We start from the raw sequence: 27,695 nt of genomic DNA on the forward strand, positions 1-27,695 counted from the left end.
ACTCTGGACCACTATTGTGAAAAGGGAGGTGGTTGGCAGGAACAATTGAAGCTCCTGATTTTTAAGCATAAATATCAATACAACCTGAACTCTGGTTGCTATAGAGGCCTCCATAATATAGCATTTTTGGCTAAAAGCCCAGCTTGAGTGGCTGATTTTTTTTGAGTCTCCCTTTCCTGCCTCCCATCTCGTCAACCTCTAAAGAGCGAGGTCAGTTGAGTTACATTTTTGCTCTGAAACTGCTGTGAGAGCTGGGAGCCAAGTTCACTTCAAATAAATGGTGGTGGTATGTGGGACAGGAAAGCAATTTTCAGCTTTTCTTGTTGTTGTTTTTTATAGTTATGAAGCTAATAAGGTTGAAATAGGCACACAGCCTCGTTAATACAGCATAAATCCTGCCTCCGTCATTTCGGGTCCATTCTTTTTCCCTTTGGCCTCGTCTATAAATTCTGTCTCTATTGCCGTCCGTGGCATGCTCATCATGTGCTTTTGACATAAAGTAGCTTTCACCCTGCTGGTTTTCCACCCCTTCAACATTTCCCAACCTCTAAAGCCAGTCAAGTCAGGGAGTGGTGGGGAAGAAATAGCTTTAGATAATACCTGGCCGCTGCGAGGGAGGCTTCATCTTCATCAGTTGAACCCAAGTGATGGCTGAAATCTGTCCAGTATGTTTGAAGCAGGATGTTGAGCTCATCAAGCAGGTGACCCCGGAGTCCAAGTTGAGCACTGGGCGTTTGCTTTGCTCACTTCCTTTGCCACCTCCTTTCTACCAGGGTGAGAGAACGAACTCTTGATGTCAGGGCTGAGGGAGGGAGACTGATCCTTCAGTATACAGTGGAAAAGCTCCAAGAAACTGCAAGAACATGGATTAAAGTGACTGGCTTTAAAGGATTAGCTTGTCTTTTTTTACAGGGAAATCGATAGTGCAGGGGACTGAAATGTGTTTTTTTTGCACAAAGCTGTCTGTTCGCTTTACAATGAGAAGTGTTTTTTCTTCTTTTTAAATGAAGCCTGGATTACACTGTCACTCATTCTGACATGCAGTTTTTCTGGGGCAATCCTAACAAAGGGCCTTAATAGCCAGTCCTCCCCCTGGCCACCTCCAGCCAACTGGAAAGGGTTGTGCTGAGGGGGAAGGGCACCTTGCTGTATCTCATCTCATACGTGGATGCCTGATGTTGCCTTGGCCATATACTTCCAAAGGCTGCCTAACCGTTGCAGGAAATGGCATGGCTGGGGTGATCCGCATAGGCATGCAGTCAGGCTGGAGCACACAAACCATAGTGCGACTGCCTGTGTTTTGTTTCTGGCTTTCTATAGAAACTCAGGCCATTGACAGACGTTCATATAAAGGCACGATGGAAACTAATCCTTGAACCTAAAAATTGTTCCGCCTGTGATTTTTTGGGGGGAGGATCAGATCCCAATCACCCTCTACTTATCAGTGCAGGGGGAGCCTGGGATCGTGATCAATTTGGAAGTCGGATGCCCAACAATCGATTGTGAACTGGCTCCAGGACCACTCTGGGATTTGAGGCAGTCCTGGTGCAGTTCCCAGAACTGACTAACAATTTTCTGATTGTTGACTGGACTGGATTGGGACTGTAGAGGGACTAGTACAAGCCCCGATGCAGCTCCATATCTGACTGTCAGGCAGTGCAGACCTTGTCAGGCCTAGTTGTAGACCCCAGAGCAGTCCTACTCCTGCCACACATTCAATTTAAGGTGCAATGGAAACCAGCCACCAAAATATTGCACTTTTTTTTTGTGTAATATTTTTGTGGCTAGGCTCCTTTACTGTGGCACCATTAAATCCCTGAACATGTGGCTAGGTCACTATGCGAATAACAGACTAACTGCGTCCTAATTGTAATTTCTGCCAAAAGCCTCAGATTCTCCCACTAAGGTGGTTGTTAAGACTTGCCAGATGGATCAACCAGAAGTCCAGTGTAGTCCTTCAAGAGCATGACTGATAGTGAGCATGGCTGATCCCCAACCTGTCCAGTTGTTCTGCTGAGGAAAGACTGGAGACTCTTCTGACCCCTGCAGCAATAATTTCTGTCTTCTCCAGCTTGAGAACTGACCCCTCTTCTAGGTTGCAGAGCAATAAGCGTGCATCAGGTGGAGCAGTGAACAACCTGACCCACGTGAGAAAAGGTCGGAGGAGCTCGGTCTGGAGGATTTTTGTCTCTAGCTACCACCCTTAACTTTGCAGATGGAAAATTCATGGAAACCCATTTGAGCGTTGAAGGAAGAAGATGGTTTAGGGCACAGCCATCCTTACGGCCAGGCAGACAGGACCATCCCTATCTAAGTAAAGCTGCATAGAGCTCATTTAAGCAGTAAGAGGCCAAACCTGACACTTTTTTTCTTGATGTTTGAAACCAGTCTCTCCTGAGCTGGGCAGGTGTCACAACTGATATGTATTTGTGATCACTCATTTACTACACAAATTAGAAAGGTTTAAAAATGGCCTTTACAGCTTTTTCCCTGCACTCCCTCCAGACTGTTTCAAGGGACTCATTTGCCTCAGTCTCTTTGTGAATTGCTCTGTGGAAATAAGTTAACAAGTGTGCTTGCTGTATTGCATGTATGGTTTGATATTGTGACAGTCGAGACTGGAGCTGGCCTATCAGTTCAGATAAGTGGTCCCCTGGGGGAATCGATGCAAGACCTTTTTTTTTCCTGAACAACAGATTTTTCTAACACTTGGTCCACTTAAAAAAAAAAATTAAAAAATGGAGATCTCATAGATCATCTGATTGCTAAATAGAGCAGCAACCTCCTTGCCTGGCTGTTTACAAGTGTTGCCATGGACTAGGTCATTGACTTTGACCCCTTTCCATTCCCCACATACTTTATTATGGAGATGCTAGAATAGGTCATTGGCCTCAGGGCAGACTGTACAGAGTTGCATGGCAGTGCTACTGCATGTGTTTTGCCATGGGAGGAGACTGGGGAAGTGGCATTGAATGTGATGGGGTGCCTTGCTCCCACTGGGAACGATGTTCATAGAGATGAGCTGAACAATCTCGACTTTTAGGCAGTCGACTGGTCAGTTGATTAGGCTTTGGTGAAACCTCAACTTAATGTGACCTCTGCACTAAACCAGAAGCTACAGTGCTGGATCATCATGTAACTTTAGGTGCTGCCATAAATCTGGGGAAAAAAACAAAAAAACAAAAAAACAAAAAAAGAACAGAAATGTCTTGGGTTTGTCCTGTAGGGAACTGTGGTCTGTGTAATGCATCTCAGCAGACAGTCTCTGAAGCAATCCAGTGGGTTTACTGCACCAGTTCGCTAATTGTGTGCTGCCCAGCAGGGCCAGAGGAAGGCCCAGAGGAAGCTCCCCAAGTAGCCCACAGCACAGCAGCTTTCCCTCTCTGTCGCACAAAGCCAGTGCATGGGGAGCCCTCAGTGCGCCTCCAGGTATCTGCTCTATATGGCACACCAAACAGCCAGTGGGATAATATTGCCTAGAGAGCTTCATTTCAGGGGCTGGTATATGTTAGGCCATGCTGAGAATTTAACAAGAGAAGGCACGTTGGGAGCAAATACTACCGCTTCAGTGCCAGCAAAATGGTGTGCATTGTAATGGGCTTGGAGAGTCCTAAGCCTAGCAGATCCTAAAGGCTGAGTGTCCCAAGGACCTCCTAGCCTAATGGAGAAGCCTGTCTGTAAGGGCTTACGTGGGTATTTGTCATGCTGCCTCTCTGTGCTGTCTAACCTGAAGGGCTTCTGCATTAAATATACCTGTAGCTTAATCATGCTATATACTGCTATGGGAGTATATCAGTATGCATAAATGTTAGGCAGTGTGTGCAATAATGGATATCCTCTTGCATGTTGTTGGATGAAGCTCATTAATCTGTTTATACAACAGCTAACTAATGTAGCAAAACCCCCTCAAGGTTACTCGGTGTCAGGGAAGTTTGCTGTTCTACTCGGTATCCGTTTTGAGGCCAGAGGACTCTGGAGGGTACGGCTGGGCCTGGCTCTTGCACGTTTGCTCTGCAGGCCTCCCAAGTACCACGAAGCTTACATTCCACTTTCCAGCTCCGTTTTCCTACCACTATCTGCTTTTCTCCTTCTATCCTGCTGCATTCGGATGCAATGAGATGCAGAGCAGAGAAGGTCAGAGGGGGTCAAGGAGGCGCTAAAGTGATTACGAGACACTGCAAATGACTGTGCCATAAATACCCTGACGATGAAGGATGGAACAACAGTCACCTCGGGAGTTTGCTGGCCTCCATCTTTCTCTTGCTCATGAAAAATCACCGTGGAAGCATATTTACACCTGAGATTGCAGGCTTGCTGTTGGCTGCGATCCGGGGGCCCTGAGTGCCAGGGACACCCGTGATTGCCTAGAATGGCTTTTTGAAAACATTTTGACATGTTTGGATTACTCAGTTTGGGAGGAGAGGGACCCAAGTCATCAGGATTGTAACTGGATCTCGTACTTATTGGAATCTGCCAGCCCTTTCCTCATCCCCGGCAAAGATCCAACCCAGGCAGAACCAGAGAAGCTCTATCACAGTGTCAGCAGACTTCAGTCCTCCCCCTTTGAGAGCTCCATCTGGAGCATTTCAATTGCCTTTCAGTACTTGTGTTCAGACCCTCACGATGGTCAACGTATGTGATTTGATGGCTTTTGTGAAGTGGCCCCTTTCCCACTTGGAAACAGAATTGCACATTTATTTCACTTTCGGTCATTAAACCGAATACCACTGTTGACTGGGACTGGGCTTGAATCTCTGACACCGGTCCGAGGCTCTGGATCCTATCACTGGCCTGCTGAACTAGGTTATTTGAGAGAATTAGAGAAGGTCTGACTTCAAGAGAATTACTGCTGCAGACTTTCTAAGGGAAGCTCTAACTTTCATCCAAGCTTAATCTTGCTTCTTGAGCCAGGGAGACCAAAGCTGGTAGCACCTATCTCAGAGTCCCAGAGTCAAATATCTACATCACTTTACGGATCTTCTCTCTGGCTTCCTAGAATTAAGCAAAGAGGTCCCTTGGCTGTCACAAGATGGGCTGCAGCCATGTTTCTGGAGCAGATGGATCAGACTGAGTCTTGGTCAGCAGGAGAGCCATGTTCTCTTGGCCTCTGCTTTGCCTGTCAAAAACAGGGGGCTATTTCCTAAGTTGGTGTGCAACCATCTAACTCCATTTCCAGCTATGCAGGCTTTCCCCAGCTGATGTCCTGGATGTAGAAGAACATCCAGTTTCAGATCCAGTATATCCAAGGAGAATGGCAGGGATGAGGATGGGTTTTTTGTACAGGCAGTATGTTCCCTGTGAGTTACGAGTGTAGAAAAAGCCCCATGGTGTATGCTGAGAGCTGCACGGCAATTACCAGCACTGCTTTGGCAGCAGATGTCTGTCTTACTCTGGGGGGGGAAACAAGGCCAGTTGCACATTATCCATAAATATTATTCAAGCAGTGTCTAATGGTGGCAGACTTGTCCCATGGCAACTTCATTACTCCGCAGGGGAAAGCAGAGGTTAAAATCCCTCTCGTCTCTCAGCTTCTTTCAGCAGTCTCATTTCTGTTGCTGGGTTATCTTTACAACCAACTTAAATAAGAAATTCAACAATTACTTGTCTACTGATAACTTACTGCATATCAGTGCTCCCATAGTCCGCACTCCAGACGATGGAGGCTGTATATCTTCAGCTTTTCATCGTTTTAAGCTTTTGTAAAAAGGTTCTGGAGAGAACCCTATATGAACAATCAGTCTCCTTTTTTCATATAGTTATGTTTTACCGTAAACTGTGAGGGATGAAGCTTTGCCGATGAAAGCTTGGAACGCTGCCCTCAGCGTAATGCCATCTGGCACTTTAGCTTGAGATATGAGCTCATGCAGGAGGGAGGAGTGTCCTCTGTCACATAGTGGGAGGTGGTCGAGGAGAGATGGCAGAGGGGGTCCAGAGAAGGGCTGTAGAGTGGGCACAACCTTTTCCTGGACTTGCTTAACAGATGGGTCCTTCAGCTGTGAAGCCTGTGGTGCGAGTACCTTGGGTTACTATTCTGTGGGCATCAGCGGTGGATGCCACAGTTTGGATGGCAACACGAGGGTTACAGAGGATGTGTAGCCGTCTGGGCATGCTTGTGTTGCTGGTGGTGACATTTTAAGTTGTTTAAAAATGTCCGCTTAGCCTCAATAATAGGGAGCAGAAATGCCTTGTGGTTGGGGGGGTCCTCAAATGTAATTAAATTCTTAAAAGCATTCACGGTACTTGCATGTGTGGTTTAAACCAGAGCTGTTCAACTTATAAGTGGCCAAGGGCCACATGCCAATGGGCCATACAAGGGTGAACCATGGACTGTCCCCAAGCTACACGCAGTGTGGATGCCCCCTGGTCCCCCTTCCTGCTGCACCATGCAGCCCCAGGCTCACCCTCAGCTATGCCACACTGTATTGCCCTGGCACCAGAGGTGGGGACAGGCAGTGACAGCTGGGTGGGGAGGAAGCCCAGAGACTAAGTGCTGTTGTACCTGGAGCAATGGAGGGAGCAGTGACCACCCGGGAGCCTAGGAGCTGCAGCTTAACCCCATGTGGACTGCAACTTGGACAACCCTCATTTAAACCATATGGGCAGGCCCTTTCTTCCTGTATTCCCCCCTAGATCCTAATCCAGAGCTTCCAGTATCTCCAATAAGCTTTGGATGAGGACCCAAGACAGAAATCCTGCATTTCTGATGCTTGCCAGTAAAAGTGAATCTCAAGTTCACTTTCCTTTGCTGTTCTCTGCACATCATCTACTTGAGGCACCTGATGCAGCAGGGGTCTTTATTACACAGCCCTGACCCATCGGAGCATGGGATCCTTTCTGACCTTGTTGAAGGGTCAGTGTCTCAGAAGAAGGCCAGATATCAGAGCTCATCAGGTGGGGGGTTTTCTGGGGCAGCGGGTGATTGCAGGCTTTTCACAACTCCATTTGTCCCCAAGGCTCCCAGCAGTCATCGAAGCTGCAAGAGGAGCTTTGTGCTTAGGGACATCTTGCCCAGGCAGCTGGTGTCAGAGTTGCCACTTGTCTGACAGCAGCTCCAGTGTCTGCTTTTCCTGCTCTGTTCAAGGAGACTGTCTTCACTTCTGCTTCTAAACAATGGATTGAGCAAAGTTTCCTCTGGGAGGCGTTAGCTTGGTTGGCCTTGTGTCTTTCTGTCAGCCTCTGCTATACCATGGGAATGCTACGTACCCGTAGCCTTGTATAAAGCATCCGGCCCTCAGCCTTCCACCAAGATGCTGCTTTACCAGAGAGAGTGATCCATTTCATTTAAAACCAAAAAACTGCAGATTTAACTTCAGATTTCTCCCCATTAGAGCAAGGTTATTTGTGTGCTTCCTCTCCAGCGTGAAGCTAAATGTTCCTCAGCACTTGTGACATTGCCAGGTACCAGTGTCTAGCTAGCGTGTGAGATGTCAACACTTCTGCTCCGAAGCCTTGGAAGGAAGATCGGACTCTGGGTGAGTTTGGGCCTTTTATTGAAGGCTGGCATGTGGAGTGAGTTCTCGTGTTTATCGCACCATTTCCCCTCCGTACACTTGCACCGAGTCTCTTTCCACATAATTGAGTGTTTCTTCAGGCTGTGAAAAAACAAGCTAGACTAGTTACACTAATTCACCTTTCTGCCAGAGCCAAGTATTGATGCTTTTCCTGGAGGTTGATGCACAGATCTCGGAGGTAAACACATTGCAGTAACAGTTGTTGAAAGACACCTGTTTTTTATCAGTTGTCTTGTGCCCGTGTGCCAGCACAGACTAAGTATTCAACATTATAGTAAATGTATCTAATTATATGAAATGCAAAAGTCTAGAACTCTTGGTTCAGAAATGATACCTTTTATTAGACCAACTGGGAAATCGCAAAAAAAAAATCTTTTTCTGCAAGCTTTCGGGCTCAAAGGCCCTTCATAAGGCTCTGGGAAAATTAAAGATGGTAAAAAGTCCCCATAGGTAGGAAATACACTTCATTTTTGCATTATAATTATATGAAGTAGCCAAGCCTGCGATGCTAGTCATGGCTTCTGTGGCTTTATAAAAAGATGTAAGGGAAGAGGTAAAACACATGTTCTAAGATACAGTCTGCTTATTTGTCATACCAGGGATTTGAGGAATGGTAGACCTACTCTCCAGGTACAATAAAGGGCTTTGGTGATAATAACCCTCTCTTTCTGGCCTACATATCTTTCAAACAGCCCCAGAGAGAGGCTGACCAAGAATGCAGTCAGATGTCCATTTAATTCCTGGAAATATTCTCCTGGGATGTCTCTCAAGAGACTGATTAACTCAAGTGAGTGTTAACTGAGCCCACATTCAGTTTGGACAGTCAAATTCACATTTTTCCTTACTTTGTCATGGTGCTCTTTTGTATGTGTTAAGTGGCCCACTTTCTCAGTGGCTTATCTAACTCTTGTTTAATGTGAAAATCTCAAAAGAAATGGATCTTCTTTTTAAAATCACCGTTTCTAGTAAAAATTGCAAATCCCAGCTTGGTTCCCGCAGTAAGAAGTCTCCCTGTTGGCCAGCTTGCCGTTCACTTTGATAAATTAAGAGCTGCCAAATGGAAAGGCCAGACAGCCACTGATTGCTGAAATCCTCCTTTGTGGAAACTCCCTCTCACCCCCCTCCCAACCTCAGTGGCACTGCATCAGAAAAATAGTACAACTTTTGCCTAAACGAAAAATCTCCCAGCACTTTAAGGCCTGCCCAGGTGTCAGATTAGCTGGACTGCTGGGTACTGCTCCCGCCAGCCTGCCGGGCAGAGCATAATTCACAGTGACAAACTCTGGTCCTCTCTTCCATGCTGGGAAGCTTCTCATTTTTTGTGACTGGAAACATAATCTCCAGGAAAAGCCACAAAAACATTGCTATCTAATTCAGTTATGTACTTGGTCATCACACCGGTTTGAATAGAGGAGGTTGAAAGAAGAGATGTCATTTTTTGTGCATGGCTTCCAGCTGTCCACTGAAACTAGCCTGGATAACTTTTTTTTGAGGTGCTTGCATAATGCAAAGAGTGAAATGAAATACTGTGGAATGACCTTTTTAGGTAACAGAGCCAACAGCGGACAAGGAAATAGGAAAGCTTTCCCTCTCCCGTCCCGATAGCTATTATCTGGATGCAGGACTTCTTTGCCAAAAGGTTCGTGTCTCTTTTATTTACCTTGTTCAGCTTGAAGGGAATCGTCCATTTGTTGTCTGTACTTGTATACCACAAAGGTAAAATAATCTGCTTCAATTAAAGATTTGCCTTTTCGCTCTGCCTTGGTTTAATTTGCTAAGGCTTGGTAGCAAGGTGATAGATGCCTTGGATGTTTCTAGGAGACCTGAGGAGGTGAACTGGAAATAGTGAGAGCACTCTTTGGGTGTGTAACAGCTCAGCCTATTAAAATGCCATGGGGCGAACTCGTGCAGTTTTTCCGATCCAGATTTAGAGCGGTTTGACTCTTGCCTGCAATGGTTTGCAAAACATCTCACTCTGGGGAGAGGAACTGAGCCTGGAAAATATTGTTAGCAGATGGAGATGATGTTCGTTGTGGCCTGGGTGCCGATTAAGACTAGCCTTCCTCTCAAGAAGAGATGACAGCAGTTACGAAGCTAATTAACTTTTTGGGTAGGAGAAAGCCTAGATGAATTTGAACTGCGGGTGTGAATCTTTCTCTAAAACGGCTTATGAAGATGCACAGCGACCTTGAAACAACAGCATGTCTTGCTAAAAAGACCAACTTCTTCCATCCTTGAGGTTGAATGTTAATGCTTACCTGTGTAAGAACCTAAATATGTAGCATAATGTTTCATTAAGTACCTTGGCTTCTGCGTTGGAGCCCTTTCCAGGTGCTGGTAAACCCTTTTCACTAGAAAGACATGCCTGGCTCTGAAGAGCAGTGGTGGATGTGCATCCATGTGTTTCCGCAGTTCAGAGGCAATTAAGAAGAGACCATGTCACTGGATTGTACCGACCACTTGGTTCTCCTTTACTAACCGAGGAATTTTTTTCCCCCTTTTTTTCTTAGCCTATCAAATATTTCATGGGCTTGGAACAGATTTTTCCAGAGTTAATTTTGTTGTTTAATGCATCCACCGCATTCAGCCTCCTGCATCCAAAGACCTTTCAGCATTTAGCGCCGTTTTTCCTCTCTAAACAGGGTCTACGCACAAAAGCCCTTCAGAACAGCACAACCTGGCTCATCTTAATTCAGGGCCATGCATTTATTCTCGCCGAGCCCTGGCTGCTTGTCTTCGTTCATTGATGGGAGTCGGGTGGGGTAGGTAACATGTATTTATATTGCACTTGAATTCATCTCACACTTTGTTCCTTCAGACCGGTTCCGGGATCTTATTATGAACAAAAGATATTGCTTGTTATAAAGGAGCAGAAAAAATCCATACGTTCAGGCACGATGATTTGTATCCATCTCCGTCCTAATGAGTTGAGTAGTGGAGGCTGTGAAGGAGAGGGAGTGTTTGAAGATGTACTGTGAGGATGATCAATGGACTTGGTAGCCCAAGGTGGCTTGAGAGCAGGAGAATGTATAATCATGCAGATGTTACTATGGAAGATCCAGAAAGAACATGGTGACATTTCCCAAACACCTGCCTTAGACCCAGGTCCCTGCTTTTTCTGCCGACAAGCGTGTCTGGAGTCAGCAAACCAGCCAGGTTCTATGGTCTCCTGACACTGTGCTGGTGAAGCTTTGGTGTGTAAGAGAAAGCCAGACTTCTGCAGTACTACCCTTGTGCCTGGGGATGCCGTGTCCGTCCTTCCGTTGGATTAAAGATCTGTTTTGCCATTTGGTTCTGGTGCGTTCTAATTTGCACAGGACACCTGTTCCTTAATTATCACCATCCCTTGCCTGTCTCTTTGTTTCAGCTCGTTCTGATGCATGAGCTAATAACCTCTCTTGAAGGGAGGTTGTTTAGCAGCCTGTGTTTTAAGGAGAGGTGAGCAGAGTATGGAGCTGTAATTTCCAGCTGCAGGAGATTTGGCTTCTGCTTAGTAGGTATACCAGAGGTCTCTCTCCTGCTTTCCTATATGTGTCCATTGCATCTCTCTGGTGATTATTCCCACCTGTCTAACCCTTAAGGGTCGCTTTCTGCTTTGGGGCTGAATGGCAGCCTGTGGAAAGAAGGTTGTGGGAGGAAAAAGATTTTTATAACCCAAGCAAAGTAAAAAGTGGAATAAAGTCTCACTGTAACAATGTTTTTTTTTTTTATTCTGTTTTGCTGGAACTGAAAGGTCCTCTCTCTTGTCTTTTTGTCTAAAACTTGTCAATTATATTTAATATCCTTTGTGCTACTTGAATGCATCTCAGCCAAAGGATCTCAGAGCCTTTTACAGATCAGAGTGTGCATCGCACTTCTGTTCTGGTCTTGTTTTGCAAAATGGGAAGCTACAACACTGAGGGTGATTGCAGTGGGGCACATGGGAAATTTGCCTGAGCTTGGCACGGAACCCATGATTCCAGACTTCTTGCCCTGTTCCTGCACTTACTCTGCTCATCTGAGAAGATTTGCAGTGGGAAATGGTTTTGATCACCACCTGTCTCTCTTGAGAAGCATTTTGAAAAGCCAAACAATTTTCTTAGGTTGTTTGTCTCTAATAGCCGGAGTTCTTTAAGCTCCACTAATGCCTTATCAGGGGACCCTGAAGTCATGATGCATCTTTGTGACTCTGTTTTCCTAGCTATAAAATGGGGGCGCTGCCTTCCATTTGAAAAAGGCTTTGAGATGCAGAGCAATACAAATGCAAACCTAAATTTGTCATTAGTAATCGTGCCAGGTTGCCATGCCAATAGGTCAAGTGCGTGCTGTTGCCTTCTGAATGTTTTCCTAGATCCTACTATTTGCACCTGTTAATGAGTCAGTCCTTAATTATGGCAATCGACAGTCAGTCCCTGCAAGAGCTACTTCCAGAGGTCCCCTTCACTATCTGTCCCTCTTCTCTCCCGACTTTCCAAAAGACTGCCCCCCACCCCCGTTAGCATCATGTATTCCACTCTCTGATCTTGCACAGCTTAATTACGAGCTCCATGGCATTGAAGTGGGATAAGAGGGCACATTGAAGTGGGGTAAGAGGGCACAGCTCCTTCACCTGCGCTGTCTCTGTTGATAGTGTCTTGTGCAGGGGAGGAGTGGTAAGAGGAAGTCTTTTATGTCTAAGAAGCTGTTTTTCTTTATTTCTGCTACTGCCATATGATGGGCAGCTCTAAGATTAGAGCAGATTCTGGTAAGATTAGCAGATCTAGTAAGATTAGAGCAGATTCTAGATAAGATTTAGCAGATTCTGGTAATGCACCATTCCCAAGTTTAATTTTTAGAGCCCATCTGATCTTTATCTAGCTGTCATTAAGAATGTTGTGCCAAATAAGAGCAAATTGAAAGTAGATCCATTGTTGACGGGAACGTGGATTTCTGTACAGCATAGAGCTTTCCTTTGATAGCAAACTCTAGGTGAAGCAAATCCTTGTTTTTGAAAGGGTTTTTAGCTCAGTGGAGCAGTTGGGGGCGAGGGGCTGGGGGGCGGTTGTGCTGTAACTCTCTGCTACAAATATGTAAAAATGAAAACATTGGGCACCGATGTACATGGAGCTGGCAAACTGGTCTGTAGGTCCTGTGGCTGTCCGGCCTGGAACCCTTTGAGCCAAGTCCATCACCCTTAATGCAGTCAGACTGGTTTCCGCAACAGCTGTCCAAGCCTAAATTGAGCATGTACCTGAGGAAAAAGACCATGGTTTGATATTTAATGTTCCACAACGTTATACCCAGAGCTTGAAGTGAAAATGTGTAGGTTATAGCAGGGTATAGTGATAGCAAACGTCTGGGAACTCGGAGCTCTTCTGCCTGAGGCATGAAGTCTGACACCCAGGCAAGTTGCTTGACCCTCTTATGTCTCAGCCAGCCCTACTGTAAGACTAAATAATGAAGAAAGCTCAGTGACAAACAGCTATGCCTGAGCTGAGCTCTCAAGGGGAATGCTACTTGACTGGGTTCTGGTTTTACTAGCAAAATTCTTATTTTTAGTCTAATTATAATAGTTTTTTACCTTCTATCTTGCAGGCAGCTTTTACTCTCCTGCTGGGTCCTTTCACCTTCTTTAACGTGCAGAAGACCAAGTATCTTCAAATCATGACGTCCTTGATGAGGTGGATAGGTGAGTCCCGTGAGGTTCAGGTGTCTTAACAAGCCCCTACCCATTTCACAGTGGACACTGAATCACAACTGGAGCCTCTTGAAAATTTTCTGGCACATTTTGCCAGGAAAGGGCTCTTTGCTGAAAGCAAGACTTTTGTGGGTATGAACAAGTATTGATGAAACTTTGATCAGGAAAGGGTTTTCAGATCCAAGGTAGGATCTCTGGTCAACACTGAGGGAAAGGGAATAGAGAGAGAGTGAGACCCCAGGACAGCCCCAAGTATGGTGGTTAGGGCAGGCCTCTGAGTTGCAGGAGATGGCAGAACTGGGATTTGAACATGGGTTTGCTACCTCAAGGACAGGAGCTCTACCCATCAGGCGCCTGGCTATCCTGGAATAGGCATCTTTCCTTGTTCTTACATGAACGTTTGTTCTCACAAGAGCAGGAAGGTTTTCTAAGTTGCACAAGACTTTGTGGAATGGAAACTTTTGTTTTCCAGCCAGCTCTTCTCATAGGAATTGTATATTTGTTGGAGTATCTGTTTGATGGCTTGGCCATCCAGCTCCCTCAAAATACTGAACAAACTATAAATCTGTAGCCAGTGTAATTTTTTTTAACCCTGTTTTTATGATCCTGGATAGTGGTTTCAAATACCCATTTCCAAATATTTTCTCACTGCTATATGGTATGCAGAGTCTGAAACTTCTACACTGTCACAGCTGTCTTTGCCTTCTTCCCTCGGCTCTGTTTTTCAAGATATCGTACTAAGAATAAAAGTTGCCATAAAGGCTTTTTTTTTAATTGATGGTGGTGAGGGAGCATTTATACAGTGTTACCTTGCGACCAGAAAATAAAGCATATGGATTGACTATCCAGTTCACAAATGGAGTGTCATCTCTCTTGGATTTTTGTAGTGGTAAAAGGCCCAGGTGGGGATACCTTAAAGATATTTCTCACCAATTTAAAGCTAATGGATTGTGGGGGGTGTGGTGGTTGCATCTTCATCATTCTTCCTGTCCTCTCAAAAGACAATAGAGCTTCTCTAGCATAGGATTAACTTCTTTGGGATCCAGATCTTGGAAATAAGTTTGAGAAATCCTTTCAGACAGAATGGAGTTGTGATTATACTTAGGGAAAGGACAGCTACTTGGCCACTTGTTGCATTGATGTGTACATTTAATAGAGAATCTATTCTGAATCTTGTAGTTCAAAGACCAAATTCCAGGATTACCTGGGCCACACGTGCATGCGTTTTTAAGGTGCAAGTCCGCAACTTCCTTAGTCCAGGCTTACACCAGAGTGTTCATCTCCATCCATCCCAACCTGAAACCTAAACTGGCTAATAAATACTTGCCATTAGCCTATGGCAGGAAGGAAAACTGACTTTCCTTTTTTCAGTCCTTGATGTTTTTTCACTTGCTCAGGGCTGACACCCTGTTCCTGTTACCCAAGTTCAGTCCCATGATCCTGCTCTAAAACTGCCAGCAGTCCTCCAGAGAGTAGAGAAGATCCTGTGGCTGAGAATCTCTCCTGTGAGGCTAAGCAGCAGCTTTGGCCGGGGAAATGAGGCCCCTTCAGTGGATGTGAGCGTCTTTAAGCTTCAGTGCCTTGGAAGTTGAACAGTTTGAGGTAACGAAGGCTGACCCGCTATGGTGTGAAAATCCTGAATGTCAGCTTGTCCGCTTTGTCTGAGCACATGAAAGGTTGGACTGGCGCATGCACTGCAGAGAAAGGGGTGGTATCATTTAGGGGGTATTAAAGGAAGCAAAAAAACGCAATCCCCTTCTCATCTCACTGGCCCAGTTCTGATCACCTGGGCTCCTCTCTCTGCAGATGCATCAGCCAGACCTCATCCTGTCTCTGTGTCAACCTGACACCTGTCTGGCCTGCCATTGGTCTGTCCTTAGCCAGCTGCCTCCAAAATGAAGAGGATGCTCATTAAGCCTTAGCACCAAGGCAGAACCTTGCTTCTGTTTTTCTTCCCTGTCACAGGGAGGACAGGAGCAGCATTTGGAGAGGTGTAGGGGAAACTCATGCTTTAGCCTGATTGATTCCCACATCAGGCCGTTGGGGAACAGCTGCCCCAGATAATGATAGTTAATGGTCCCAGCAGGACCTCAGTGGCTACTTAGCTCAATGGATTCCGTATGTGTACAATGAATGATAGATTTATTAGGAGTGAAGACTTAAAGGCAAGGCAGATGTTACAGTAAATAAAGAGTAAATCTCCTGCTGCAGCCTTTGGGGCAAGGAAGATCCTGAGTTTAATTTGGCTTTGACTCGATATGTTGTTTTTTTTCCCCTACCCATCATGATTTCAGGAACAGGCCAGTGCCGTCAGCTAGGTTAGGGTTTGGATTTGCCTTGCACCCGTGGGAGGGGTCTGTAAATGTGTAACTGATTCTGTTACACAGCTTGCTAGCAGGATGAGCCCCCCCCCATGCTTAGTCTGGATTTTTTTGTTATCTAATCTGGTCCTGCTTGAGTACAAAGGTCAGATGCTGCACCGTCCTCCTCCAAACTGGTTAGAGCAGAATGGTGCTTTAAGTTTTTTTTTTGAGCCCATCCTGAACATCAGAGCCAAACTTTTCAAGCGTGCCAGGCTGGCTGATCCCAACTAGTTTGCCTGCAACAAAGGGAGCACTTATAGTTTTCTTTGCCCAGAGGGTGTTGTGTATTCTGGATATCCCCTTCCTCATGGGGGGCTTATTTTTTCAGCTTTGATGGGCATGAATTGGCACTCACTTGTTCTTTGCACTATGATTTGGAAAGCAGAACCTCTCTCATCTGTCCTTGGAAGTTAATATCAGTCCCTTTCCCCAACTCAGTGAAAAGCCCCTGGATTCCCCAGCTGCAGTGGCTGACGTCAGCGTGCACTGCCCCAGGTATATTGAAGTTTAAGATGACGGGGGCAGAGAGGATGGTTTTTGGCAGCAGAGCGAGTGAGCTGCTTGCGAAGGTCATTTCTGCTCCTGTTTGGAATAGTGTCAGACTTGCCTTTGAAACTTGTTTTCCCTCTTTCTCCTCCTGATCTAAGTGATAATCAAATGTCACCGGCCTCTTTGTAGTACCTGATGCTCTTCAGAAGCGACATGCAGTTAACAAAGCCTACAGTAGTCATTTTTCTCTATGAGATGTAAAGACTTCATCTTTCAATGAAAAATAAGCTACCTCAAGAACACTGGAACCTGCGCCAGAAAGAAAAATGGGTCCAGCTCAGAGAATTCAGAGGAAGAGCCATGGCTGGGGCTTGGCTCCTGCTCTCCAGGCTGCCTCAACAGCATTGTTTTTCACTTTTGGGTTTTGTGGAAGCTTTGATGCACTGCAGAGGCAGGTGCTTTCTGGGGCATCTTAGGCCAGCGGAGCAGGGAGGGAGATTACTTGAAAGTACCAGATAACATCAGAGATCCCAAGCAGATGGGGTTTTGTTCACTGGGCTTGTGAGCACAAGGTGCTCATCTGGAAACAAAGGCTGGCATGGAGAGGTACTCTTTCTGTCAAAAGGGATAAGGACATGGTGGGCATAAATACATTTCAGGTGGAATAGACCAGATTAATAAAGGTTCTGGGTACATAGAGACCTGAAGCTGCATAAGCACTCTTTCAGAGCTATGTTTTAAATACAACTCCTACAACAAAACCCTGTTTAACATCCCTTTGTATTAATGATGTGAATATTTCTACTAGCACATCTAGGCTCCAAACAGGTTTATGTGATACTGGGCTAAAAAAGATTTACCTTTGCTCAGCTAGTGTTGCTACTATTGCTGGTACCAGAGAGCCATGGTTACTAAACTAACTCTGGGAGAAATTTGGAATATGCTGAGTATCAGTACAGCCTAATAGACCAATAGGGAGCTCATAGGCTACGAGAGAGCTGTCCGAAGTGTACCCTAGCAAAAAAAAAAGCCCTGTTATGGTACCAATACCATTGTAGTATAATAGGCATCTTCTGACAGTAAGAATCACTTCTGTTCCATACATAGTGAATAGTGTGTTTATGATCTGGGTCTTGAACTGAGGTAGATTTAATGCATTCTTCCCAGAGTTAAGTTGCAGAAAAACTTGCGTGCTGTCGAAAACAGACTCTTGTAACGTGCTTGGGCCACAAGCTGCTTTAAACCTGGTTACTTTTATAGAATCCAACTGGGGCCCCAGCTTTACTAGCTGCACCATGTAAAAGATGTTGTTAGTAGGGTACTGATGTGAGCTCTCAGCTGCTCAGGCAAGGGTTCTTTTTGGACAGTGCTGCTGCTGTGTCCTTTCTCCCTCCAGGAAAAGGAGAATGGTCTTAAAACTGTTAGAGTATCCAGGATGAGACTGTTCCCTAATCTGGTTAAAACGCTGTTGGTTTGAACTTTGAATGCAGCTGGGCTAGTCTGGTTCTCAGAAAAATACCACTTTTATTATCTCAATCAAGGAAATCACTCAAAGTGGATTGATAGAGCTACTCTCAGCTTTGCAGATGCAAAGAGATGCTCTGTTTGCTTGGCTTGTCACTCAGACTCATCTGTGCTGATTAGGTAGTTCGCAGCAGTGAGATCAGGTCGGTCTTCCAGACTCAGAAGTATTGCTTCGTCCATCACCCTTTGGTCAAGTCAGATACCTCTTCCTGTGTTTCTAAAGCTGACCCATTCACCTCCCTGAACTCGGGTGCAGTCGGCAGTGGGTATTCACACCCATTTGCGTGGTCAGCCTTTCACTTTTGTCGCTCTTCACAGGCCCAGTCATTCCCTGTCCCCTCTCCATGGCAGCATCCACCATGACCTCTTCTCAGTACTTGGCGTGGCTTTGTCAAGCTATCCCAGCGCACAGTTCAGAATCTCCAGGGCCCAGGAAAAAGGAAGAACCCTGTAGAAAGGCAAGCGGTTGCAGGTATCGCCCAAGCAGGAATCCTGGAGCATTTAACTGCACAGCATTGCTCTTGATTTGTTGATTATTGTCTAGCAATCTCATAGGAGGGATGTGGATTAGGAGAGATAACAAAAGGCCAACACTTGGTGGGCAGAAACTCGGCAGCAAATGTCGAGTATAATGTATTAAGAAGCTAAACCGATTAATTGCAGCCTGTTACAGCCTGAAACTCCCAGCTTTACGAGCTGGGCCCGTTGGCTTTAAAGACTGTGGCAGCATGATTATTGCTGCTGTTATTGAATCATTTCTGGCAGCCATTCCCAGACAGCTTTCACTTGGGGCCACTTGCTACACGCTGCTACAGATGCTCCATTTGTAGTTATTAGAAAGTATTGTATTTTAATAAAGGTTTGTTTTACAGAGGAGTAAACTTCCCTTAGATTTGGCAGCCTCTGGCTTGCAGTTGCCTCTCTCCTGAGATGCTTTGTGGTGCACTTGGATCAGACAATCGGCACATCACTCCTTGTCAGTGCACCCTTTAAACTGAGTCAATCCCAATCCTCATCCTTTTCCCAATTACGTGGATAGACTTGAACATGAACATTAACTAAGTCTCTTCCTCCCACCCCCTTTCCCTCAGCCACATCCTTATCCCATGCTTCACTCCTCACAGGCACTGAATACTCAGAAGCATCTTTACCTGTTTCTGTCTCCAGGCTGATCAACAATAGGAAGAGACTGAGGGAAGAAGGGACTCTAAGCTAGTGACATTGCCTTAGGAGAGAAGACTTCAAACTGCTCAGTGACTGTTAACTTTTTTTAATTTTTAGAATCTGTTGTAATTGCTCTTGTCTCCATTGTTCATTGCGCATCTTCTCCATGTCTTACCACGCAGCCAGCAGGACCCTGAGCATCAGTCACTGGGGCAGGTGGAACTTGTTGAGCCAGACTTTGGTTATTTCATCTCAACTTCATGTTTAGTGATCCACAGCCTTGGACACTGAAGACTCTCCTTTATTCGCAAAGCATGTACGACTAGAGCAATAAAGAACCAACTTCCCTCATGGAACATCTCTGCTGGTTCTCACACTTTGAGGACCAAGTGGGTAGGTCATTCCAGCTTCTTACCACCTTGGCTTTGACCACCAGGCATGTAACTGCAGTAGAAGATCCTGGAGTGGACACTTAGCCGTTTTGGGAATTAGTTTGAGATATAGCTCCTGGCAGCCAGTGAATAGACTTCAGCTATTGCAGTAACTTTTGGTCACCACTATCCTGATCACGCTTACATTGGGAAAGCCAGATGTGATCTGCCTTCATCATGAGCCCAAGTTATGAGACTTTCTTTGTTCTTTTTTCATCTTTTCACTAGCTGTTGCAAATGGGGAAGAAAGGAGGTGAAGATTTACAACAGTACTTGGTGAAGGAGGTAGTGACAATATCTGAAGTTTTATATTTCCAATCCCCTGTGAAGAGATTAGTCTGCTATTGTCTATAGTTCTCTAGGCAGCTGCTGTTCTGGTGATTAGAAACCGAGCTTACTGTGACAGCTTAAGGAAGGACCCAGTAGACCTCTACCGTTTTGTAGTCACTTCCTTACATCTTCTGTTGGGAAGGAGGAGGAAGAAATTGAACTATAAATCAGGGCACTGTAGTCCATGTTAGGTTGCTTTAAGGAAACTTGCCCTCTTTCACCGAGTTGTCCTGCATTCTTTGGGCTCTCTTAGAGAAGAGGTGGCTGCGATCAGGAACCCCTGGGTGAATCATTCCCAAAGAAGGAGAGAATACGTTTATAAAGACTTAGTTGAAAGGCTGTGCTGTTCTGCTGTGCCTGCCTTTTAGAGACATCTGAAGAGCTCATTTTAGCGTTTGTTCATGTGGGCTGCGGCAGGGGTGAAATGGTGCCAGCATGAACAAAAGTACCTTGTTAGCTTCTGATGCAAATTGAGCGCGACACACGGTGCCGGACGGGACCGCTGAGCTCCTTCTAGAGGAGTTAGCGTTCCTGAAAATATCATCTTATCCAGTCAAGAGGAGGCAAAGTGATGGCTGTCTGGCTGCGGAGCTGGTTCTGAAAGCCCCGTGGGGGGTTGAGAACACAGCAGGTCAGTGCCGCATCCCAGCGTGATGACAGCATCTGCAGCAGTGGTGCTCAGCAGATTTTGGGAGTGCAGATTGACAGCAGGAGCATCTGTGCATGCTCTGCTAAGCCTGTAAGGATGCTTAACAGAGCACCACTCGGACACAGTGGCAAAACCCTGACCAATGGGCTGACACGTCATTAGATACTGCCCCAGGTAAAGCAAGGCAGGAGTGATTTAAATGGAGTCACTGGCAGCAGACAGTCTACGCTACTTTGCTTCTGTATCTCTGAAGATCTCCAAGCATGGTGCAATCATTAATTGAACCTTGCAATGACCCGGTGAGGTAGGGAAGAAATGTCCCCATCTTACAGTCGGGTAAAACTGAGGCATAGATAGAAGGTGACTAGTCCAAGGTCAACTGCTGGGCTTGGAATAGGCACCAGGAGTTCTGAGTGCTGGTCTCTGGGCACAATGATGCTTCTTTCCGAGGGGACTTGAGGAGAGTTTGGAGAAAGCATCATCAAGGACCCCCTCATGAAAGTGATCAGTTTTCCCTGCTCATTTTTCCTTTCCCTTGAAACACTTTCTCCCACAAACGACACAGTGTGCAGCAAATGCACAGAAACCCGGCTGGTATGGACTCAGCGAAAAACAAAAAACCATTCCACAGAGTTAAAGGCAGGCACTGTAATGGGGAGGTTAACGTGGCTCCACTTGACTATCTTGTCGCAAGCACTGCTGTGGACGGGATTTTAGCAGCAGAGGGGTGATACCATTCATCAGGAAAATCCTCTTGCACAACCTTCAGCTGCTGAAAGACTTTTTAAACAAACTATTCCTTTGTTGGTGCCATCCAGCCCTGGGTTTGGCCCAGGGCCAGGGTGGTAATAGTATGTGGCAGAGGGCATTAGTAAGAGTTGACAGCCTGAGTGGATTGTCAAGGCATTGGCATGACAGGCAATATAAGCTAAACAAGGCTTCCCTTCCCCTGGCCTCCTTTCTTTGCCTCCTTGCCATAAGTCGCAGTCCACATCTATATGATCTGGAGAAGCTGAGAATGTCATCTCCCCTTCACTGCTCTGTGAGCAACAGTCCCATGCCACCCAGCCCGAGCTGCAGACTTCAAGGCAGCAGAACAACTGTCATGCTCCAGCTGAAGTCCTGCTTCACCTGTCCACGCTGAACTTATGAGCCCTCCTTGCTTCTCTTTCCCAGAAAGACTCCCCTGCTGCCCCCCTGCTTTGACACCTACGCTATGTTCTCCCAGAGACGGAGATGCTGTCTTCCCTTAATGGCTCTGATTCCTTCTTCCCAACAGACACAGATGCCTACTTTTACCCCTTGCATCTCCTCAGAAATAGGAATGTTTTGATCCGCGTTGTCCTTCCTTGGTTTACCATCACTCAGGACAAATATGATACACAACCGCCTCCAGCTACTCTGTGCTCCCACGTCGGTCACTATGGTTCCACCTCTCATTTTGCTATACTCTCGGACTGAAATGTGCCCTAAAGTTTAAAGCAGTTTCTTCCTCTCCAGTTTCTGGCAGCTTGTGGCTCATACGTTGGCAGGATGATGGCATGCAATTTTTGGAGAGGAAGTTTGGGTAACCCAGCATTAATATAGGAGTTGGATCAATCATTGCTTATTTCAGTAGTCTCTAATTTCACAGACTTGCTGTACCGGAACAACCGGCAAGCAGTCTTAATACAATTACAGGCTAACTCTAGTGTCTTTTGATCCCAAAGAAATGTGATAAACGGACACAAAGCCCTGCTGAAAAGCTTCAACTTCTGCGGTGAAGGAAGGTAGCAAAGTGGCTAGAGAACCAGTGTTATGGTAGGCAAAGCCAAAGTGTTGGCTCAGGACAGGACTTTGGTTTTCCAGAAATGCCATTGATTATTTAAGGTGCACCCAGAGCAGATATGGGCACCATTTGGAACATCTCCTGCAAAGACCTGCACAGGTTTTAGGAATGCTGAAGTGACTGGACTGCCAGCGTGTGTAGGTACTTACTGCAAACCTAGCAGATACTCATCTTCCACTTCTTCTGTCCACTGTCAGAGGTAGGAGAAGGTAAATCCCTTCCAAATGCCAGTGCTCTTCTGCTATTACCAAACCCTTTGGGAGTAGCTGTTAGGTCCCCAGTGTAACAATTGTCCTTCAGCATAAAACAATGAGACTTGGATTGGTAAGGTTCAGAAGATCGTGGGTGTTGCAAAAGAGGAAGCCTTCTCCCACTCCCTGAAGCATACCCAAAGGGAACTGGCCCAGGGAGGTCATGTAGCTCTCCTCCATGTTCCCTCACCCCCTTCCTAGAACCCATTGCAACACCCGGCATCTGAGCCGCAAAGTGAGCAGCGCGCATCGCCAGCGGGTGATCCATTATCATTATCCCCCAGTATATTGATTCTCTGCTCCAGCAGGAAAGCTCTGTCATGCCGTCAGCCGGCGCTGACGAATGGCTTTGCTGCAAACGTGTCAAAACTCTACCGCGGCGCCTGCTTACATAAATGGCTATAAGTGGGTGCTGCGGAACAAGGAGCGGGGGGGCTCCGTTTATAGCAAGATGGTGTGGCATCTTCTCACATCCTACACTGCTCGAGTTTGTACAGAGGGATATCAGGTAGAATCTGTCCCGACTAGGGCTGCGTCTTTGGGGTTCATCTTGGGTTTCAGGTTGAGGGGACTAGGAACTGACTCCAGCTGTAGCAAACAGATGTAGTTAATAGGATCTGTCCTGGGTACCTCCAATGAGAGAACACTACTGAAAACAGAAACAGATTGCACTCCAGTATAAAAACTCTCCTGCTCTCGGTTGGTCTGCAGCTTCCTTGTCCTTTCATGCATCACGTGGACATTTCTGCCTGGAAGTGCTGAGAGAGTCTCACAGTTCAGTGCCAACTCTAGCTATAGCTGTTTGGGAATTTGCTCCTCTGTCATGGGTTGCAGAGTAGTTGTCCAGGGACAAGAGTCTGTTGCTTAGCCTAGAAAGCAAGCTTGGGGAGCACATGCTCTTCTGTAATCAGGGGGAAGTGGTCCCTGCTCACTTAGCACCAGTGTGCTCTGTCTGAAAGGCCAGCTGATGCAGGAAATAGCTCTATTTAATTCCTCTGTCCTAGTGCAAACCTTGCTAAGTGACCTTCCTATTTTCTTTAGTGGGACATTTGCACAGAGACTAGGTTGCAGCCTCACCTACCTTCCAAGCAAAACTCCCTCTCTGGTCAAAATCCTCTGTTTCTCATGGATGAGATCTTGCCATGCTTTAACAGCACCAGTGGCAGAGAAAGGGAGGCCAGAAATGCATTCTGGGGCCTGCTGTCATGGCCAGCAGGTCTAATAGAACAACATTTTTTAGTAGCAAGAAGAGATCCAATGAAGGGAAGAAGTTTTTGTGTGGCATTTCAAGCTGAATGAGTATTTTGTTACTGCTTTATGAAGGCCCTATTGAAATTATGTTTTTGGGAGTCTTCGCAGCATGTCAAAGTTGTGGTTTTTATGAAAGTCTAAAGCCTCCTATGGCAAATAAGCAAATTAAAAGTGCTCCAGGCACCAGACTTGGGACGTGCTGCCTCATCATCCAGTATTCATGACGGGAGTTTAATGAGAAAACAGAAAGGCTGTTTCTTCTGACCTCTCTGAACTCTTCCCTGAAGCAGCCGCGAATTGCATTTCCAGGGTGCGGAGAGACCCAGGTCCCAAGCCCTGGCGAAGCCACTACCTGCTGTGCAGTGGTGTGGTGCAGATGGAGGGGAGAGGGGTGGAGGAATGTTTTGTCACACCTGTTTCTTGCAAAGGGAGGAAGAGTGAAGCTGTGGGACAGTGGAAGGGGGGTTGTGACCTCAGTTGGCCTTGGCTGCCATCTCCCTGCACTTAGAGGGAGGATGCGCAAAGGTGGCAGAGCTGTGTTCTCCCACAGTCGTGCAGTGATGGAGGTCTATACTTAGGATCTGCTCCTAATGCAAAAGAAACCTGCACTCCAATCCTGCTCCCTGTAAACCAGTAGGGAGAAGCCTGATGCATACTGCTCTCCCACCTGCTGCAGACTTGAAGTGGAGGAATCCTGAGGCCAGCCTGCTCAGTGCTCAACCCTCCTATGGAGCAGGGAGCCAACCTGAGACTCCTGCCTCCCTACACTTGCATTCTGAAGGGGAAGAGAGAGCTCCTCTGAAAGCATCACAACCCTTCTACACGTGGGGAGTTTCTGAGACTTCCACGTCCCCTGCCACACTGTCTGGGCTGGGGTTGGAGATCAGGCTAAGAGCTAACCTAGCCCAACACCTGCCGTCTTGATGGGACACCAGGCAGCCATGAGTCTTCCGCATTCGTTGTTCAGAACTGTTGTACTGCTTGAACAGACAGCATTTGCTTTCCTCCTCCTCTGTATGGCTGCGTGTTACCTTTCCACTAGAGCCGGCTCAAATTACATTTTTAACATCCCTTGACTTGGATTGTCCCGAAGTGCAGGCCTTCAAATGCACACACATACATATTCATTCCTCCTCTGACCATGAGACCTGCCCCTGAGAGCAGAGCTGTCCTCTTCTTGAAAGCAGCATCTCTCAAGCTGTTGCTTCCCTTCGGCAGGTCCTGCAGTGCATGTCCCTGTCCCAGACTAGAGAGCTGGTCTAGTCTCCTCGAGCAACAGGAAATCTCACTGTGAGGAGTGATAATTACAGTGCCATGCTCTGTTTTACTTCTCATCTGCCCCTTTGTACAGACTTGCCTGGGTTTTTTTGTTTCTTCAGTAAGGGAATGCTGTCTCAGAGCAATGCAGATTCTGAGATGAGACAAGTGGGGGCAGTGTCCTTTGGAATATCTTCTCTTGCAGCACGTGAAAAAGGAGCTCTGGAGATGCATTTACATTTTTTACAGTGATATCGGAACAAGATCTCATCTGACTTATTGCATTCTCATGTTTAAAGTCCAAAATGTTTGTGACCTGCCAGTAATCTGGCATAATCTGCCTCTGTGTGCTAGTGTAAAACCAGTGGAAACCAGGTATGGCATATACTCCACAGTTCCATTTTCCAAGGAAGTTGTGACTTGCCTATTAAGGGGTGTGTGTGTGTGTGTGTGTGTGTGTGTGTGTGTCAGTCAGAGGAAGCAGAGGGGTGGAATTGTATCATTTATGATTTTACTTTGCACAGTTGCACTTCAGTCTTCATAGTCTCTTGCAATCTTTCTCTCTCCCCTCTTGCATAGTTGCCATCTCCACACTCCTCTTCCCCAGGGTATACTTGGGTAGTTTCCCCATGTGTGTAGAACAAGCCATCTCTCTTATTTTTTTGTTCTGCTGCCCAGTAACTAAGAGGTTCTTGGGATCTTTTGTGTTTTCTCCCACCCCCTGATTCCCTCTGTTTGGGTCCCGCAATGTATTCCTATGGAATACCCCCTAGGAGAACTCCATGAAAGGCCTTTTGCAGAGTACACAAGCATCTGTTGTCCTTAACTTCTTTTGAGATACGCCCTTGGCGGAAGCAGGTATCTAATCCGCTTGTCTTTCTCTCCTGGCTTCAGCAGAGTAAGGGTTGTGGCTTCAGCCCAGTTATGCAAGACTCGCCAGCAGCAATCATTATTCCAAAAGAATGTTCTGACCCAGTTTCCTGAACCATCATCGCTGTTCTTTGTGTCCTACGTTGAGCAGGATCTGGAGAAAATGGGGTGTAACATGATTTTGACAAGTATAGTTCTCAGAAACATAACCTGTATGGACAGGAGTTCGGGAAGCTAGCTAGCTGCCAGCTTAAGCAAGGTTGGTATTAGCTCACTGCTAGCTAGTGTGGACAGAGCTAGAGCTATATTTGTCTCTGCTGCTGTCTTCAGTAGTGCTGTTTCAAGGTCTCTTTTCTATGTGCAAAGGCCAGGTCTGGGTTTGTGTTTTTTTTTAATGTACTTCCCCTTGGCTAACTTGGAGCCCTTCTGGTGCAAGAGCACCCTCACAATGTTAATGCTGGAGGAGATGAGATGAGCAGGGCACCTCATATGCCCACAGGAACCATTCTTTTTAGCTCACGTTGCCTACTCCAAGCTGCCTGTCAGTCAGTTTGTCATCCTCTCTTCATATTGATTTATCATCCAGCGGAACAAGCTTTCAGAGTTTCATTTTGGTCTCCTCCTCCCAGGGACAGAAAGATAAATCTAGTGTGCAAATGTCTTAACTCTCCAATTCCAGCAGCAGGGAAGTGAGACTCTTGCTCCCCACTGACTGAGCAAAAGCGCAGCTGCTACGGAAAGCACTGCTGGGCAGATTGGTCTTAAGGGAGTCTCCCAGTTCATCCACTGGGCAGTACCTCTGTGAGAAGGAGATGGTGGCGGAGGAAAACTACCAGTCATTGAAGATGGGTGTGCTTCAAGTCGGGAAAAGAGTACGTAGCTAAGCACCTCTTGCAACACTGCCTCTTTGACCAGATGCTATTGCATTTTGTGTGTCTCTTTTTTTAAGTTTTCTAGGATAGCCATAATGGGAAAAGAAATCAGGTTTGCTGTATGATGAACTATATAGTACATAGTAGCTTGCAACTTCCAGGGAACTTTTCACTGAGACTTTCAAAATGCTGTATCAACACTGTTTAATACCAGCCATATAGTTCCACTAGTTTGTAGGATCTTCACACGAGCAGCTTTGTGCTGGGAAATCCCATCATAACTCTTAAGGAGGCTGATCCCAAACATACTGAAATCAGTAAGCAAACTCTCCCTGTGCCGGAAGAAGGGTGCTCGTGCCCGAAAGCTTGCAAAGAACAATTTTTCCAACTATTTAGTTGGTCTGATAAAATATATCACATCTACCCAAAGAACCTTGTCTGCCTGAAATCGGTGAAGAGGCTTTCATTGACTGTAGGGCTTAATTTACCACCGGGCTTCCCAGCATAAAACAAAGGTGAAGAGAAAAGCATTCTTTTAAGCTGAATGACAGTGCAGGCCCCAAACTGGCTGTGAATATATTTAGGCTGGAAATTAGTTTTCTAACCACAGGTCAAGTAGGATTCTGGAACAGCTGTTCAGTAGGATTAGTGGGGGGACAAAAATCCTACCTGATTGTAGCCTAGAGCTTGATCAGTTTATGAAAGAGGTTATGATGACATTGCCTGTGACAGGAGACAGTTCTGTGACCTAAGAGCTCCTTTTCATCCTGTGATTAAAATGAATAGTTTAAATCAGCAAACAGGAAACCTTGATTTAAATGACTGATTTTTGTTCCTGTTTTGCATCTTGCATTTTTTTTCCTGTACCCAAACATGATCAACTTTTCTTTAATACCAGCTAAAACAGGTTGATAAATATAGCCTTTATACTAAAGTAGGCACGTTTTTGCTAACCAGGAGGAAACTCCACGTCTATGTATATTTATGCTTGCATATCCTGTAATATTTATTAAGCTTTTTAATTTTTTAAACTTTGATTTCGCAAATAGTGGGGGATGCATTTTTACTTGCGATTTGTATCCAACTCGTGTTTGAATGGAAATTAAGAATTCAGATCTGGGCAAACAGTATGTAAAGTTGTTTGCTAGTTAAATAAAACCACCTAAGAAGTGCTAAATGCACAAAAATGAAGGTGGTTTATCTAAAATGTTTTGCCAAGAGGTTAACCAAAGTGAGCGGTATTCTTAGT

General features: G+C 45.9%; 1 protein-coding gene across 1 annotated transcript in view; it reads left to right on the forward strand.

Moving 5' to 3' along the window:
• Positions 1-27,695, forward strand: part of TMEM104 (transmembrane protein 104) — a 64,665-nt gene that overhangs the window by 27,864 nt on the left and 9,106 nt on the right. Inside the window, exon 9 of the mRNA XM_006262442.4 lies at positions 13,065-13,158. Coding sequence (XP_006262504.2) covers positions 13,065-13,158 — 94 coding nt within the window. The remainder of the gene's footprint in view (positions 1-13,064; positions 13,159-27,695) is intronic.

Source organism: Alligator mississippiensis, chromosome 8 (genome assembly GCF_030867095.1).
Source record: "Alligator mississippiensis isolate rAllMis1 chromosome 8, rAllMis1, whole genome shotgun sequence".
Lineage (NCBI taxonomy): Eukaryota > Metazoa > Chordata > Crocodylia > Alligatoridae > Alligator > Alligator mississippiensis.